General features: G+C 43.7%; 1 protein-coding gene across 1 annotated transcript; it reads right to left on the bottom strand.

Annotated features, from left to right (window-relative positions):
* Nucleotides 1–431: 431 nt before the first annotated feature.
* DNAJA2 (DnaJ heat shock protein family (Hsp40) member A2) lies at nt 432–17569 on the bottom strand. Its single transcript, XM_035119546.2, has 9 exons — nt 17282–17569; nt 12424–12483; nt 10117–10340; nt 7214–7294; nt 6450–6583; nt 5024–5220; nt 2536–2680; nt 1888–2015; nt 432–1260 (listed from the first exon to the last, which is right to left on the bottom strand). The coding sequence occupies exons 1-9, from the start codon at nt 17357–17359 to the stop codon at nt 1072–1074; spliced, it is 1236 nt and encodes a 411-aa protein (XP_034975437.1). The 5' UTR covers nt 17360–17569; the 3' UTR covers nt 432–1071.
* Nucleotides 17570–18105: the final 536 nt, after the last annotated feature.

Below are 18105 nucleotides of genomic sequence, written 5' to 3'. Positions count from 1 at the left end.
CAGACTCAATAGAGGACAGGCCTTCTGTGCCTTTAATTGCCCTGCTCTCTTTTGAGTCTGGAAACCTTAAAGAGAAACCAGCAGACCCTTTGCTTGGAAATTAAACAAAGGGTCTGCTGGTTTCTCTTTAAGGTTTCCAGACTCAAAAGAGAGCAGGGCAATTAAAGGCACAGAAGTCCTGTCCTCTATTGAGTCTGGCAACCCTAGTCAGAAGTGGCTAAACAAATAGCCATGTTAAACTCCATTGGAAACTAACATACTTTAAATTGTGGCTAGTATTTGACTAATGGTTTTTTTTTGGGGGGGGGGGGGAGCGCGAGATCAGACAAGACCTAGCTCAAGGGGTCATTGCTGGCAGGGAAAACCACCCATTTTGAGCCTTCAGTTTAAGAGGTTAATACTGGAGTTGGAAATAAAAAGGTTACAAGAAGTATCATCATACACCAACGGCTTTTATTTAGTTTCAGAAACCTTTCACAAGATGGTAAAAAAACTTTGACAACCACTTCTAATTTCTCTGTCTCTCTCTCTCTCTCTGCCATGGTTCCCCATCAGTTCTAACCCCAGTGTGTGCCAAGTCCAATAACTTACCATGCATCTAAAGTGATAGATACAGGCTATGAAATTCTTTATTCTATTGTAGCAGCTTATGCAGGTGCAGCCAAATACCAAGCCTCGGGACAAAGTTTTACACAAAAACTTTACAATGTAGAATTTGAATTTTTAAAATATAGAACTTAAAATCTACACAAAAACTGGTAAAAATCAAGCACAAGTACAAGGACTGAAACTTAACCCAGGTGAAAAGGAGAGAATCTCATCTTCCTTTCAAGTGCCTTTATTCTGCTACATAACAGTAGAAAAAAAGCTTTTTTGTGTGGTTAGTTTAAATTATACACTCTGTAGATACTATGGACCAATTTAAAAGTTACACATATAGCAACAGATGTCCATCGGGTTCGTGTGGATTGCTCACACAATCCAACTGGATTGCTGGAAACAAGTCAGGCAAAATTTGAAAAGAAAAATCCATGTGTAACTTCCCCCCTCCCCCACCCCCAGACAAAACTTTTACTGGTGGGCACACTGCACCCCAGGTCCATGATGGCCGCTTTCGTCATCAGAACTATCGTTGTAAGCTTCACGCCTCTGGCCGCCACCTGAACCACGAGTGGTATCAAATTCTTGAAGTTCTACCTCCTCTGCATCACTAATTATGTTGGAGATTTCTGGTCTGGCAGGCAGAAGATCTTCAAGTTCCTAAAAAGAAAGTATTGGAGGAAGAGTGATGCAAAAATGTAGTACTCGCAGGAACACAAGTTCCAGCAGGCGCCTTCTGCACCAACTTTTGAACACCTGCTGAAAGCTTTCCTATTCCACCAGGCCTATGCAGAAAATTAAGAAGAAATCCTTCTACAATGGTTAACTGATGTCTGCTTTTATTTTATTTTTTATTGTTTTGGTTTTATGTTTTATTTCAAGCCATGGCTTGGTCAGTACCCTTTTCTCCACTTATATACAAATAATCTGGGCTTTTTACATAAACAATTGTACTGGGAAAAGAGCACAGTGTAAGAGCTTGTGTTTTTAATCACCATCCTTAAATCTATGATGGTAGAATCAGACCACATCTATGATGGTAGAATCAGACCAGGTGTGTCATCTAATCTAGCAGCCAATGTTGGACCTACTCAAGAGTAGGCCCAGTGAAATTAACGGAGATAAGTCAATTTCACCTCCAGTGAGTCTACTCCAAGCAGAGGAACACAGCTGGATAAAACTGTTTCCTATACTGATCAGATGTTATGGTGATGTGCAACTTCCACATATTCTGCAGCTGGTGTGCAAAAGAGGTGAGCATTTAGAGATACATCCTGGGGTACTCACTGTAAGCTTTTCTGGGCTAATCCAGTTGTTTTCAGGAAAATGCACATCAAACTTTATATAAAGATCTCCCTTTTCAAAGGGATTGCGGTACTGTGGCATTCCTTCTCCCCGAACAACACGGACACAGCCTGCAGGAATGGACAAAGGCAATTGTTAAGAGGCAGCCTGTAGTTTTCCCCTCTGTGTAAAATCAAATGCATTAAACAGGCAAAATGCAGGGTAACAGGCTTCCAAACAGCTCCAAAAGCCCATGAGGTTTTATAAATGTAAATGTAAAGGGACCCGTGACAGTTAAGTCCAGCCGCGAACGACTCTGGGGTTGCGGCGCTCATCTCGCTTTACTGGCCGAGGGAGCCGGCATTTGTCCGCAGACAGTTTTTCTGGGTCATGTGGCCAGCATGACTAAGCCGCTTCTGGCGAAACCAGAGCAGCGCACAGAAACGCCGTTTACCTTCCCGCCGGAGCGGTACCCATTTATCTACTTGCTCTTTGACATGCTTTCGAACTGCTAGGTTGGCAGGAGCTGGGACCAAGCAACGGGAGCTCACCCTGTTGTGGGGATTCGAACCGCCAAGCTTCCAATCGGCAAGCCCTAGGCTCTGTGGTTTAGACCACAGCGCCACCCGCATCCCTATGAGGTTTTTTTACCTGGTTCAATTACTTTTCCGGGAGGGTATTTCACCACAATTTGACGTCCGTCAAGGTGCTTAAATGTGAACTGAAAGCCACACAGTGCTTCAACAAGTCCTATTTTGTGCGTCATGTGCAAGTCATTCCCATCTCTTTGGAACACCTTGGAAAAAGGAGGGAAAGAAGTTTAGCGGCAAATGCATGAGCAGATGGGCTACCATAACAAAAAAAACAAAAGCAACCCTCTCCATGGTATTTCAAGTTCAGTGGTAAGGTGTGCTTTAGTTCCCTTCAGTCGTTTTACTTCCTCAGTTCCCGGATACCTGTTCAATGTCAAAATCCTCAGGAAAACTGGCACGCAGAAGTGCACAAGGGTCAACACAACAGATGCTGGTACACAGCTTTTTATGTAAAGCCTACATGTTAGTCACAACCCTTGTAAGAAATGCAGACTGTCACTTGTGTAGTTATTGCAATGTAGCCCATGCCAGTTTCCTAGAAGAACTTCTCACTAGACCCCTTGAGAAGTTTGGAAAGTGCACGACTCTTGCATTTTGGACATATGCTTAAGATGCAGTGGGGAGCAGAGGGAAGATGGCTGGAGAATATGCATTGATACTCAGAGGACATGGGAGCTGAATCTGTCCTTGTGCCCAACCAAAACAAAACCTGAAAGCATGTCATTGTATTTTGTACACCCTCATCTTGCCACCTCAATTTCTTCTCCTGGACAAGGCAGAGGGCAGGTGAAGGTCACAATCCTAGCCACCATCTCATTGAAATAATAAAATCTTCTGAACTTTACGGGACGTCTGATTAAAAGGACATTAATTGTATTTGTTGCTTACAAAAGTGACCCAAAACACAATATAAACAGTTATTGTAACAAAATCAATAAAAACCACAAATAAAACACATGTTTTACTGATCGTGGCCTACTAAAAAAAGGAGAAAAAGAGGGCACAAATACGAGAAACCCTTCAAATTTCAGGGCCAAAAGCCTGGGTACAAAGACAAGTCTTTGCCCGTCACCTAAAAATAGATAAAGATGGTGCCAGGCATGCCTCCCTGGGGCACACTCCTAGTGTGTGTATGCTTTGTGTTACACTGAAATATCACAGGTAGACAAAAGGTATCACATACAGGAGTATCTTACATTTACATCTGGCTACACTCCTATATATGAATTTTGAGACTAGAACTTTGGGGGGGGGTACAACTCCAGGACTAGGACAACTCACAGAATTCAGTGGGGCCATCTGACTTAAGATTCATTAAAATGAACTCAGTCAACTTAGTTATGACCAGTTTCATTTGTTTCAATGGGGATACTTAAAAACACAACTTAGCTGGATGCAGCCCAGACACTTGAGCAAAAACACAAAGCTTTGGGCTGAAAGGCTTTACTTCTGAACATTCAATTGTTTTTTGTTTAATTCTGAATAGCAGCCAATTGTATTTCGAATGGCTCAGGCCACAACAGCAAGGAGTTCACCGCAATACATTTTACTGGGAAAGGTATGAAAACAAAAGCAACCATGTCTCAAATGGCCTCTGACCATTATGAGGAGTTGCCCATTGCTAGCTTCTCTGGTTTCCAGAATGCGTATTTAAAAGAGCAGCAGGTTTGCTATATTATCTTTCCCTAGTTGCGCATATGTAAAGCATGGAAACAAGCAACAAAGACATACCTATTTTAATTGCTAGGTAACAATTAGGTGCCTAGAATGTACCAAATGCCGTACAGAGATTTAAAAACATGATAGGCCCTGCCCACAGGCCTACATTTCTAAAAAAGATTAGACACATAGGGAAAAAGAGAAGGGGAGAGAGAAGAGACCAATCACACACAGTAGTAGCTCATATAAATGACCAGCTTGAACAGAGACTGGGCTGCTGATAGTTGGGGCCAAGCGGCACATGGTCCCTTGGCTGAATCTACTGAGTGGGGCACCACAGCCCCATCTTTCTCTCTGTTACTGTCAACAAATTTGTTCACACAAATTATCACATGTTAAACTGGGGGAAGCCTGTGTCCCTCCTGACTGCTGGGCATGCTGGCTGGGGCTGACAGAATACAACAATATATGGAAGGTCAGAATCTGGAGGTTCCCCACCCCTGGGTTAGATCCAAAAAAGTGCCCTTCTGCATACATGTTTCTTCTGCCCATGGGAGGTATGTTTTTACACGATATGGCAAGACACCAAGTGCAAAAGGTGATTCTAACTCTCGGGGTGATGATCTGCTCTTGCAAGAGTTGCTGCGATATCTCCTGAGAAGCCGAAACACAAGAACTGCTCACACTCTTGCACAAGCACAGGCAGAACAGCACCAGCATCAATTTTCCTTTTGCTCATGGCTATCTAGTTCAACTCCATTATCACCCATGCATTTAATGGAGCACCACTACACCACCACTCCATAAACTGCCGCAAGCCTCAGTATTCAAAAGGCTCCAAAGGTCTGCAATAAAAAGACAGCTTTGCATTTCAGGAAGCAAGTTACCTCATTCTCCTTTTCCTGAAGCAGGAGAACGATGTCACCTGGCTCCACTCCGGGGGCTTGATCGGCCTCTCCAGTAAAGGTGATTCTCTGCCCGTGCTTCATGCCTTTATCTACATGGACTTCAAGGATCTTCACTTCTTTGATCACCTTCTTCCCTTCACATTTTTTACAGCGATCTTTTTCATTAATTACTTCCCCTAGAAAAGAGAGAGCCAGCCAGTTATGGCCCAGTTTCAAGGGGTTGAGGACATCTGGCATGCGGGACAAACACAGCCCTCCAGGCCTTTTAATCTGGCCCATGCGACTTTCCCCAGACCATACTTCTCCACGGTCCTATTCTGCACCCTCCCGGAGTGCCTCTGCCTGGCTGGAATGTGCCCAACTGTGATAATGCCTCTGGCTTGCCTGCATGGTGTGTGTGAAAGTGTGTGTGAACATCCTTAGTCAGAATGCAACCCCCTGTACAAAGACAGGGGTCACATCTGTTGCCACACCCATTTTTTTGCCCCTGGCCACCATGTCACTCACACACGGCCCCTGGAAGGTTGCCCAAATGAGAATGTTGCCCTTTGAATCCCTCTGCGCTGATGGGATTCTGTTGCATGTTGACGTCCCCCGTGTTTTCACAAACTTTTGGAGGCCATGCTTCAATTACCGTTAGCCCTGGTCTCAATCGTATTGATGCTTATTTTATTCCTGTAAGTTTAAAATGTATTTCACTGGTATCATTTTGTTATGATTATGGAAACCCCTTTGGGTTTTTGACAGAAAGCAATCTACAATAATATCTCTCCCCCCCACTCCAATAAAATGGTTCCTTATTCCTGCTCCATAGTTTGCTTCTTTACTACGATGCAAGGCACACATACCTACAAGCGCTGCTGGTGTCTCAATGTGGTTCACTAAAACCAGGTCAGGAACTTCCCCATTCAAATGTGTGTCATTTAAAGCAGGAAGACAGGCTAAGGCTAAGATACCTGACCTCACCACAGGAGGAGCCAACTCACAACTATTCAGGAACAGCTGAGCTGCTGGTCACCTATGACCATGCTGATCAGGTTATGAGGAATGTAGACCAGTTCCTTCCATGTCATTTCTTGCATATGCTTTCTATACTCCTACATTACTGGAACAACCATTGCACCACTCCTGCAATGTAGGAGTTAGGCCCAAGGTGTCATAATGCAATTGCCACTGATGCATCTAGTAGATGGCTAGTTGGATGTGTATCATCCTTAAGAGTTCTATATTCCCACTGCATTGTCAAACCTCACCAATGAAAGCAAGGCAAAGGGCAAACCATGTTGCCAATATGTCTAAACAATTCATCTTGCTAACTTGCACCCTAGTTTTAGCTCTCATAATGTATTGAAACTTAAGGGACTTTTCTTGAGATCAGATGCTTGTGGTAAATTGATTGGCTTACCTTCTCCATTGCAGTCGGAGCAGACAGACTGCATCTGCTGAACCATCCCAGGAGCCAGCTGCCTGATCATGATACGCACACCTCTGCCTCGGCAAGCCGCGCACTTCTGAACTGCTCCAGATTTACCCCCTTGGCTAGATAAAAAATATGTTGGTTTCATATTAATATAAACACAAAAGGGAAACGTAGCTTTACATCTTTGGAGCCTGGGGACATCTGATCCTGTAGCAAGTCTTAAAGCTTAGGAAATGCAGGTCTTAATGCTTTGGATAGCAGCTCACTTGAAAAACCGTATAAACACTTAGCGAGGAAGAGCAGCATGTAATCAACACACACACAAGGGCATCTTGTTGCAAAGCTGAATGATGTAACCCCACAAACAACTGAACCTTAGGTGGACATGGACTTTTTTGTTAGCAGTTATTAGATTCCAGCAATTTAAATTATATACCAACAGACTGCAGAAAAACCCCAAGCAATTTACAAAAAGAAACCAATACGATTATCAGTAAAAACAGCTATTTAAAAAAAAATTAAAATAACAATTAAAATCAGTGATAAGCTAAAACCAGATTAGAACTCATGTAAACATTCTACATATCTGGATAGACTTGTCTAAACAAAAAATTATTTATACCGTATTTAATTTTCATTTTTAAATCTTTCCTCAATTTTTCAAGGATCAAATCATTAATCTTTTGAAGACAGATGAATGTAAACAAACAAACAAACTAACAAACAAACAAACAAAAAGAACAACTCACCCGTTACATGAACTACAAAGGACATTCTTGCTAAGTTGTAGTTTGGTAGTCTTTCCATTATAAAGATCTTCTAAAGAAACTCTGAGTAAGGGAAAGGGATTTTGCTTTAGGTTTTGGTTCAAGTATCAGCAGAAGACTGAACACATTTTGTTTTAACACACTTGCAGGCACAAACAGTTGAAAGGTTACACAAAGTGGCAAAAACTTATTCCAGACACTGAATATACACTGGTAAAAAATGTTAGCACTATTGGTTTTATACCAGACCAAGAGCTGGATGAGCTGCATTGTAGAAAAATTATCCCCATCAACTTCTTGCCATTATATGGTAGCTCTACATTCTCTTACTAGGATTTCACATGTGCACCAAAGTCTCCATATCCCATAGCATAGCAATGCATCATTACTACACCATGCATACCCTACCTTCCTTCCAATGAACTCAACATACATGAGCCTGTGGAGCAATTAGCCTAAAACAGAGATACTCTCACTGAATTCCAGAAGGAGACATTTTAATGGAAGATTTCACACATTATTTGTTTGAAAGATCTGTATATGACCCTTCAGCTTCCAGGGAGATTAAAAAAAAACCAAACCCAATATAAAATACATAACATATTGGAAAAAAAACAGACATCAAAACACATTTAGAAGGCTGGGGATACAAAAATATATTTTGTTGGCACTGAAAGGATAACAATGTTAGCACTATTTGGGCCTGCCTGGGAAGGACCCTTCTTTAATATATTTTTCGTACCAGTCAAGTATTCCCTCCCCCCAAGGGTTTTTAACATCATTTAAAATTATTTACATTAATATTCTAATCTCTGCATTTCACTGTGGTTTAAGCTCAATGAGGATGTTTCGTGGTGCTCTTTAACATGACTATGGATGAAATTATGTTATCTGCTAAGACATGACTGTTTCACATGACAAGATGTTGGTATTCAAGTTAAAAGCAAAACAAACAAAAATCCAACAATGATCATCCCCCTATAACTCTGTTAATGGGGCAACTCGTAAATTTGAGAAAATTCCACAAATGGATCACTGGCACTGAAAAGGCTCTTCCTGGTTAACTCCCAACCCACCTCAGGTGAAATTAAGGATTTTGTTTTGACTTGAGACACATTCATGGAATAACAACTGTATGCTACAATTCTTCTAGTACATTTCCTCTGTCAGAATGCAGCATTCTAAAGTAGAAGCAACACTTGGCTAGCTCCTGCTCAGGCTTGTGTATACTCCTCACTTATCAAATAAACAAACCATTTCTGCACCAATGTAATCTGAATTTTGCAACTTGCATAATTAATGGAAGCAAATTGGCATTTTCTTAATTTTGCACCATTAATTCTGCTTCTGCTTTTTATTGCTTCAATTTTATATGCTGCCTTTCTCCACTTGGCACCCAATCAAGGCCTAGTTAAAGGAGCTATGCAGAACATTAAGCTCTCCTCCTGCCAATAAAATCCGACTCAGCACCACTCTAAGATAAATACACTAGGCATCTTACTAGCTATAAAGGGTAGTGTTTTTTTTGTTCTTTAAAAAATAAATTTCGGGTTATTCAATTCTGTACCCATCACTGCCTGCCTAGGCCACCTGCTGCGTTAAACTAGAATTTCAGAATACCTTCCTCACTCTACCTATTCTTGTGAAGGCTTGCTTTCTCACTTGATCTGCTGGGAACAGTCTGCTGTTCCAACTTGTCTGTTTTTCATTGTAAGGGATGCTGAACAACTTCAATGTTTTTAATTACATTGACTTGGTAGAACGATAGCCTCAGGTTTACAGTGATCTATAAGTGGTTTTGCTGCAATGATCAGTACAACCCATCTTGTAAATGTATCAAGTTACCTAAAGCATGGGCGAGGCTTTAATATTCCATTCACTGATGATTTAGTGGCTTGGCCTTATTTCTTTAGTAACTTGCCTTGGCAGAAACAAACCAAGACATAACCAGGCACCAGTTCCTTGGGACTATCTATTACAGGCATATCCAAACTTCGACCCTCCAGATGTTTTGGACTACAATTCCCATCATCCTTGACCACTGGTCCTGTTAGCTAGGGATCATGGGATCCCTAGGCCAAAACATCTGGAGGGCCGCAGTTTGGGGATGCCTGATCTATTACAATGCTGGATTATTTTTTTGTGTTCAAGGCTAAACCCAGAATTTTTTTCTCTAGCGTTTTTTAAAAACCCTATCTGAATTTTTTTAAAAACCCATCTGATGAGAGAGAGAGAAGGCTCCATGGAGAAGCACGAAGAACATTACTGTAATCTCTTGTAAAAGTTGGATGTGGCAATGGAGGTATACCAAAAGGGACAACATTGGGCCCTATGGAGATCTCGTCCCACCTACACTCACAATGGAAGGGGTCATACTAATCATTTGCGTTGAGTCAGGTGTTACACAAACTCTGCAGGTAAGGTTTCAGCCTTTAAAAAGTGAAGGGATTTTCTGCTGTGGTGCCATTCTACGAAAGTTGCTTGCCAGGTGAGATGCACCAGACCCATCACTGCATCCTTCCAGGTGCCTGGTGACAACATGGCTTTTAAAGACAGTTTTAAATGTTGTGCTGGCTTAAGTTGTGTATATTTTAATAACTGGATTTGTTTTGTTGGGTTTGGTATGGAATGCTGTGTATACAGTACTGTATTATTATTTAATTGTCTTAAGTTTCCTTGGAAAATAAGGCAGGGTAGACTTAAAAAAACAAAACAAATAAATGCTGGATCGCCAAGGCTATTTTGGTATCAGGTAGCTTCAGATAACTTTAAATCATGTGTACTTGAAAGTCCTTCAGTTTGTTATGAGAACTTCAGCCCACCAATAGAGCAGTTATGCATTCAGGACAGGAACTTCCCCCAGAGACAATAAGCCAGGTACTTACTTGAGTGGATGCATCATATCTTCACCTCTTCTTCTTCCGTTGCGACTTCTACTCTGATTACCCATGAAACTGAACAGTCCCCCACCAAATATGTGGGAGAAAATGTCGTCCATTCCTCCACCTCCACCACTACCTTCTCGGAGGCCTTGTTCTCCATACCGGTCATACAATTCGCGTTTCTCGGGATTTGAGAGAACTTCATAGGCAAAGCTTATTTCTTTGAACTAAGGAGGTAAATGTAAATGAAATGCCTATTATTTGCATGTTTGGCAATATATGTACAATAGGAAAGGAAAGTGTTTCAGCAGATACGCTTCTACTTCATTACAATTACTGTTTTATAAGCAGATACCGTATATTCCAGCGTATAAGGCGACTGGGCGTATAAGACGACCCCCTAATTTTCAAGTTAAAATATAGAGTTTGGGATATAATCGCCAGGGAGGGGAGGCTGTCTTCTCCAGCACTCAAGTCTGCAGCAAGGGAAATGGTGGATTTTGGGGTTTTTTTAGTTATTAAGAGGGGAAAAGAAGCCATAGCGAGGAGAGAGGAGAGATAGAGAGAGAGGCAGAGAATCTAGGGGAAAAGAAGCCAGAGAGAGGAGGGAGAGGCAGAAAACTGAGGGGAAAAGAAACCAGAGGGGGGGGCAGAGAATCGAGGGGGAAAGAAGCCATAGAGAGGAGAGGAGGGAGAGGCAGAGAAGCGAGGGGGAAAGAAACCAGAGAGAGGAGGCAGAGGCAGAAAATTGAGGGGAAAAGAAACGAGAGAGAGAGAGAGAGAGAGAGAGAGAGAGAGAGAGAGAGAGAGAGACGCAGAGAATCGAGGGGGAAAGAAGCCATAGAGAGGAGGGAGAGGCAGAAAATTGAGGGGGAAAGGAATGAGAGAGAGACAGACAGACAGAGACAGAGAGACGCAGAGAATCGAGGGGGAAAGAAGCCATAGAGAGGAGAGGAGGGAGAGGCAGAGAAGCGAGGGGGAAAGAAGCCATAGAGAGGAGAGAGAGAGAGGCAGAGAATCGAGGGGAAAAGAAGTCATAGAGAGGCAGAGAATTGAGGCCGGGAGAGCCAGCAAAAAGGGAAAAGCCATAGAGAGGAGAGCGGGGATGCGGCCGTGACCGTTTTTGAGCTCCCCCCACCGTATGCAGCGCCCACAGATTCTTGTACCCGGCATATAAGATGGCCCCCCAACTTTTGAAAAGATTTTCCTGGGTTCAAAAGCCATCTTATACACCAGAATATACGGTATATGCAAAATGCCAGTCCAGTCTGGACTCTGTCAACAGGCAGGTGAGCTGACTCTGGGCATCCAACTCTCCTGCATTCCTTTACTGACCTATCTTCAAAGAACAGGCCTCTCTTTGCTTCTGAGAAGGACCAGGTATATCCTGCTCTGCACAGCTGATCCATCCTTCTGTGCTTTGCTCTCAGGCATCTCAGTGATTCACTATACAAGCATGTCACATCTGTGTCATTCATGAACTTTCTCCATTACTCACATTGATTCGAACAAACTGCTCTCTGCAGTCATGTGTCAAAGCACAGCTAATGGCAAGAAGGCAGCTTTGATTATCTTAAAACATTCACATCCCACTGCTTCTCCAAAGACACAAGGTTAGTACGCATGAATATTGTTCCATTTTGTTCTCACAACAAAATGAGATAGAACTGGGCTCTTAAGTACCGTATATTCCGGCGTATAAGATGACTGGATGTATAAGACAACCCCCAACTTTTCCAGTTAAAATATAGAGTTTGGGATATGCTCGCCGTATAAGAAATACGACCCGGCGTATAAGACAACCGACTTTTGAGAATATTTTCCTGGGTTAAAAAGTAGTCTTATACGCAGGAATATACAGTAAGCTTCACCACCGAGGATGAATTTAAACCAACATTTCATCCAGTTATGTGGAACGCCCTCCCATCAGATGTCAAAGAGAAAAACAGCTACCAGATTTTTAGAAGACATCAGAAGACAGCCCTGTTTAGGGAGGCCTTTAATGTTTAATAGATTATTTTATTTTATTTTTCTGTTGGAAGCTGCCCAGAGTGGCTGGGGAAACCGAGCCAGATGGGCGGGGTATAAATAATAAAATTATTATTATTATTATTATTATTATTATTATTATTATTATTATTAAGCTGAGTACTACCTACACCTCACCGATGGCTACTCTTCCACCAGTGTGATCACTTTCGCATATTTTCCTCTTTTCAGTTCTTCTCAGACCATGTGTTCACAAGCTATTTTGGCCAGCATTGTGTCTTGTTCATCTTAAAATGCAACAGTCTGCAGAAAAAGTCTTACCTTGTCACCTGCATTTGGATTCTTATCAGGGTGGTACTCCTTGGCAAGCTTCCGGTATGCCTAAATGGCAAAAGGAACCAACATAACTAGTTAGTGGGGAAATGAATACAGATTTTGAGTTCAGCTTGTCCTTCCCCACTCCCCCAAAAGCCCCTGAAGTCAACTAGTGCTTGAAAAACCGATTTATTTATTTTTTAACTGTTTGTGTTTAACCTTACAACAATCCCCTTAAGAAGATCACTACTAATGGTTTGATATGTGCTCAAAGTCCATATGCATAGAAAGGAAATAGGGCCCACAAATAAAAAGTTAATTCTCAACAAGACATGCTACTATTTCTTCAAAGTCAGCAAAAATCTCCAAAGATCAACAATGAGAACAATTTGGAGTTGGTTATAGTGAAGCTTCACTAAAAATCTGTGTGAGTGATCAACTTTCAGTGAGAAAAGCCATAGTTGCTAAGAAGCAATTCTGTAACATGACCAAGACTGAAAAGTATTTTCAGTGACTGCTCTGAGTTAATACCGTGTGCCAAACTATTGAACATGAGATGCTACTAGGATTACAAACATTGTCAGAAATATCAGCCATCCCGAACTGTTTCCATTAATGACATCACCATTGGTACCTATTTGGACCATCTTTTTTTCCCTTTTTAATTTTTTTTACAGTATCCTGATTCCTGGACACAACTACGCTTTCCTCTACATATTTTGTTAAACTATGCAATGAAGTAGCATTAAGATTTACAATGTTGCTCATCAGGACACAACTTTATATTTAAAGACCCTGGACCTATCTTTCACCCAAAGCTGTAACAGGCACAAACTAGCAATTGTTTCACTGAATGAATCTCTTCTCTCTAGTGACCAAAGATGGACGGAAACTTTACATGTGCAAGTTGTTACACCAGAATTTTCTTATACATTAAAAGTAATGTAGCTCTGCCCTCTACTTCAAGTCATCCTGAATTTTTAACCTTTACTGTTAAAGGTTTGCTCCTTCCAAAAGAAAAAAAAATAAGCAAAATTATGGTAGTACTACTGCTGCAAACCAACATAGGCTGGAACACAACCCCCTTCCAGGTCCTAATCTACCAATTAAAGAATAACCTTTAAAAAGTCAAATGGAGTCTTCAGCCATCTGTTATATCTAATGATTGCAATTCAGAGACCATCATTCTGTATGTACCAAAGCTTACAAATAAGCAGTGGGAATTTTGATTCCCACACAGGAGCCTTCCCATGCCACACTGTTAGCTGCCTTTGATATTCCCAGGGCTCAAAAACTGCTTGCTGTGATAAGCAATATGTGCATCTGTGAAAAGAAGGTTCTCTAGACTCTGGAATGTATTCCTCCAAAATATATGCAAGTTCAACACAATCCCACTAGCAAGTCCAGATAAATGTTTGCTTCTCACCTAGAAAGCATCTATTTGTGAAATATTAAAATGGCCACAGTTATTCACAATTGCACCCTAATTTGACTTCCTATTTTTTGAAAAGTTTAGATCATGCAAGTGGTTCAAAAGCAAAAATCACGTTTCAATGTAACTTCCATGAAGTTTTCCTGGATATATTCTATTTTTAAAGGGACATAGTCAAAAGGAATTATCAGGGCATAGTTAATTTTGCTACTCACCTAAACTTTCATTTTAAAGGGATAAGACATTGCTAAATCTCAGCAGCCCTTAGTAAGCAATCACCTATCACTGTAGTGACCAAACACCACTTTAAAGGAGGAACGTCTGTACAGAATATAAATAGGTTTTTCCTGAATATACATGAAGGAACTTATTTTCCTGTTAACCTCAGAACCATACCCTGTTTCTCATATTTTAAGACATCCCCATAAAATAAGCCATAGCAGGATTTTTAAGCATTCAAGGAATATAAGCCATACCCCGAAAATAAGACATAGTGATAGGTGCAGCAGCAATGCCGGCCGTGGCAGGATGAGGAGGAAAAAAATAAGACATCCCTTGAAAATAAGCCATAGTGTTTTTTTTTTGAGGAAAAAATAAATATAAGACGTGTCTTATAATATGAGAAACACGGTATTATCACTCATGTTTATTCCAAAATACCTGCTTCCATAACAACGAAAACCCAGCCCAAACAAATTATGCTATTACACACTCAGATGAAGAGCATCTATTCCCCAGTAGCACCACCCTTCCGTCACAAACAGGCAGGACATGGTTATTAACCAGCTGAAGGCTCTGATGTGGGATGGGGCTATCAAAGACTAGATGAGGAAAAGAAGTGGGTTGTGCCTTACAAAAACAAGTTAATGGCAATTAATCTTGAAAGGGTTAACATGAAGGGGGTTATCTTAATTAGGGACTTTTGACCTTTCCACCCCCACTCCCCTTTTTGAACATCCAGCATGAGAAGGGATCACCTACACAGGAATGAAGGCCAAGAATGAAACCTATGCTTTTGTAGACAGAAACAGATTGTGCCCAAATGAGATTCAGCATATAGGTTGGGATACTATTCTAATTACCCTCCCCAAGATCTACAGGTTAAACCAATTCCCAAGAGGCATGGGATTGGGGCAGGCATGGCCAAACTTGGCCCTCCATCTGTTTTGGGACTACAATTCCCACCATCCCTGACCACTGGTCCTGTTAGCTAGGGATGATGGGAGCTGTAGTCCCAAAACAGATAGAGGGCCAAGTTTGGCCATGCCTGGATTGGGGGTTGGTAATGGACAGAAGAGTAGAAAATGAAAGGGCAAAGAGCTAACCTCCAGTTTTCCCTCACCATCATAAGAAACTCCATCAAGGTTACAGAAGATGGAGTGACAAGGGGAATAAAAAATGGTGAGATGTGGAGTGTGGAAACTGACAGGTCATCCGTGTTCTCACATAGCCAATCCAGAAAGGCACAAACTTGTGAGGAAAGGGAAGACAAGTAAGCTCTTGATACCATGTAGCAAGCCTCAACTGTGGGGAGGGAATAAGAATATTGGTGAGATAGTCTCTGTTTTCCCTTACTGCTACCCTAAGTTTAACTTCCAGTGCACAAAAGGTGTTTTTTTATTGGGGGGGTTTGCAAGAAGGCGGCAAAGAGAAGATGGGGAGAGAAAAGGAAGACCAGTCTCTGGCTCACCCTTGCCACCACGAAGCAAGGCACACAGAATTTTGAAAAATGGGGGACCTAATCCCCAGGTCTTTCTTCTTGCCACCCTAAAAATAACTCATCAGCCATATAAAATCTATGGGTGCTGTGGTTCTGGATAGAATGTTAGGTTTTAATGTTGAAATCCACCCTGGGACCTTAGGGTGAAGGTCAGGCAACAAATTAAATAATGAAGTCTGCAAAGGGTGGAGAGGATAAAGAGTGGAATTAACAGTAAAATATCCCTCCCCTCATTGTAACCATGAAGCAAGCCTTAACTCACATCTAGGGAAGTGGCACACTGGAAAGAAAATGGGGAGGAGGGCAGCATCCAGCTTTCCCTCACTGCCACTCTAAAAACAATCCCCAAGGTACAAACTATTGGGAAGCTGGGGTGGGTTATTGCCTTGTTACTGCTTTTGAACATACTTTTCTATCCAGTAAAGTATTATGGGTTAGATAACACTATGGACGGGAGGGGGAAGAGAGAGAAGAAAAAAAAGCTTGTCTTGGTCTAACCCAGTCACCCCCAAACTCAGCCCTCCAGCTGTTTTGAGACTACAATTCCCATCATCCCTGACCACTGGTCCTGTTAGCTAGGGATGATGGGAGTTGTAGTCCCAAAACATCTGGAGGGCCGAGTTTGGGGGTGCCTGGTCTAACCCATCTAGTCCAGCATCTTGTTCTCATAGTGCTCAACCAGATGCCTATTATGTGAAACCCTCAAGCAGGATCCAAGCACAAGAGCACTCCCCTCCCCGTGCCCAACAACTGGTATTCAAAAGCATCCACTTTGCCATTGTGGCTAGTAGACACGATCAGCTCTCTCATCCACGAATTCGTCCAAGTAAGATGGCGGGGGGGGATGCATAAGCGTCCCCCACCCAAATGTATATTTCAATGGTGTAGAAACATAAGTGATTCTAGGACAGGCATCCCCAAACTGCGGCCCTCCAGATGCTTTGGCCTACAACTCCCATGATCCCTAGCTAACAGGACCAGTGGTCGGGGAAGATGGGAATTGTAGTCCAAAACATCTGGAGGGCCGAAGTTTGGGGATGCCTGCTCTAGGATATAAACGCAATCAATCCAATACAACGCAGCCCACCATCAGCATCCACCTTCTCCTTCAGGGCCTACTTACCTTCCAGAGCCAACACCACAACAAACACTCGCTCCCACCTCACCCGGTGGCCCTTCCTCCTGCTCCTCCTTCACATAACACCCCCCGCTAACCGGCAAGGTGGACGCGAAGGTGTGTGTTTGTGTGTGTGTGTGCATAGGTTGGATACAAGCGCCATAAGCAAATTATATATGGACATGCCTAAAAAACACGGCCCACCATCCTCGCCCCCCCTCCTGGCAGGAGGGCCTTCTCTCACCTTCCAGGGCCAGCACACGCCGAGAGCTCAATCCCACCTCCCCCCCCCGCGGCCTTCCCTTCCTCCTCCTTCATACACACGGACACTCACCGCTACCCAACAAGCCTGGGCCTGACCCTGCGCTTCTGCCCCCCCCCGCAACCGGCCCCGAAGGCCCCATCCAGGCCGCCTCCTCCGCCCCCCCCCACCGCTCGACCCCCGGCCAGGCCTAGCCAGGCGAGGCCTGCTCCAACCCCGGGCGTCTCCAATGACCCCGGTCACAAGCCGGCCCGGCACCGGCGGCCTCCCTCCCGCCTGGGCCTCCCTCTCACCGCTCCCGCCCCCCGGCCTCCCCCCCCCGGCCAGGCAGACCTTCTTGAGCTCGTTGTCCGAGGCCCCCGGCGGCACTCCGAGGATGTCGTACAGCTTCGTGTCGGCTACGTTCGCCATGGCGGCCGGCTGGGAGGCGGAGGGAAGGGCGCCGACGACGACGAAGCCTCCCGGGTAGGTTGCGGGGAGAAAGGCCGGGAGGAGGAGGCCGTGCGCGCGCCCGCGTGTGTGTGTATGAGGGAAAGAAGGAAGGGAGGGAGGGGGGAAAAGAGGAGAGAGAGAGCGCGAGAGAGAGCGGGTGAGTGGAAGAAGGGGGAAGGCCCTCCGCCACGCACGCGCAACGTCGTCACGTCACGTCGCACGTACCGCACCGTACCGCACACCCGGATGACAGGGGAGCCAGAGGGAGCGGGTTGGTGGGCGGGGAGGAGGAGGAAAACGCACTGCGCGGAGAAGGAGCGCCCCGCCCCTGCTTTCTCCTCCGCGCGGAACACCAGGAAGTGAAGGGGAGAAGGGAGGGAAACACCGGAGTGGAGCTAGACTGAAGGGATCGGGGTTCTTAGGTGTTTGAACCGAACATTAGTTGTCGCCACTGCCGCCCTCCCCCCTTAGGGAATGCTGGGAATTGTAGTTCTGGGCAGGGGCGGGTTAAAGGCTACAAGAGCCAACATTGATGCCGAAATCCAGCATCGCCTGAGCTCTGCGAGTGTGGCTTTCTCCCGATTGAAGTGCAGAGTGTTTGAGGACCGGAATAGCAGGGAAACCAAAATGCTTCTTTACAAAGCTATTGTACTGCCACCCTTACCATATGCTTGTGAAACATGGACCACTTATAAACGCCATCTCCAACTCCTCAAAAGATGCCA

The sequence above is a fragment of the Zootoca vivipara genome, chromosome 6 (genome assembly GCF_963506605.1).
Source record: "Zootoca vivipara chromosome 6, rZooViv1.1, whole genome shotgun sequence".
Lineage (NCBI taxonomy): Eukaryota > Metazoa > Chordata > Lepidosauria > Squamata > Lacertidae > Zootoca > Zootoca vivipara.
Note: the sequence above shows the minus strand (reverse complement) of the source record. Positions and strands in the feature narration are given on the sequence as shown.

What these genes read in the sequence shown, in the direction of transcription:
- DNAJA2 (XM_035119546.2), bottom strand. Translation starts at nt 17,359, where the DNA reads ATGGCGAACGTAGCCGACACGAAGCTGTACGACATCCTCGGAGTGCCG. An exon ending in CTTTGTAGTTCATGTAACGG is followed by an intron (nt 6,584 to 7,213) that starts GTGAGTTGTTCT and finishes TTTTTTATCTAG; the next exon opens with CCAAGGGGGTAAATCTGGAG. An exon ending in CTCCGACTGCAATGGAGAAG is followed by an intron (nt 5,221 to 6,449) that starts GTAAGCCAATCA and finishes TCTCTTTTCTAG; the next exon opens with GGGAAGTAATTAATGAAAAA.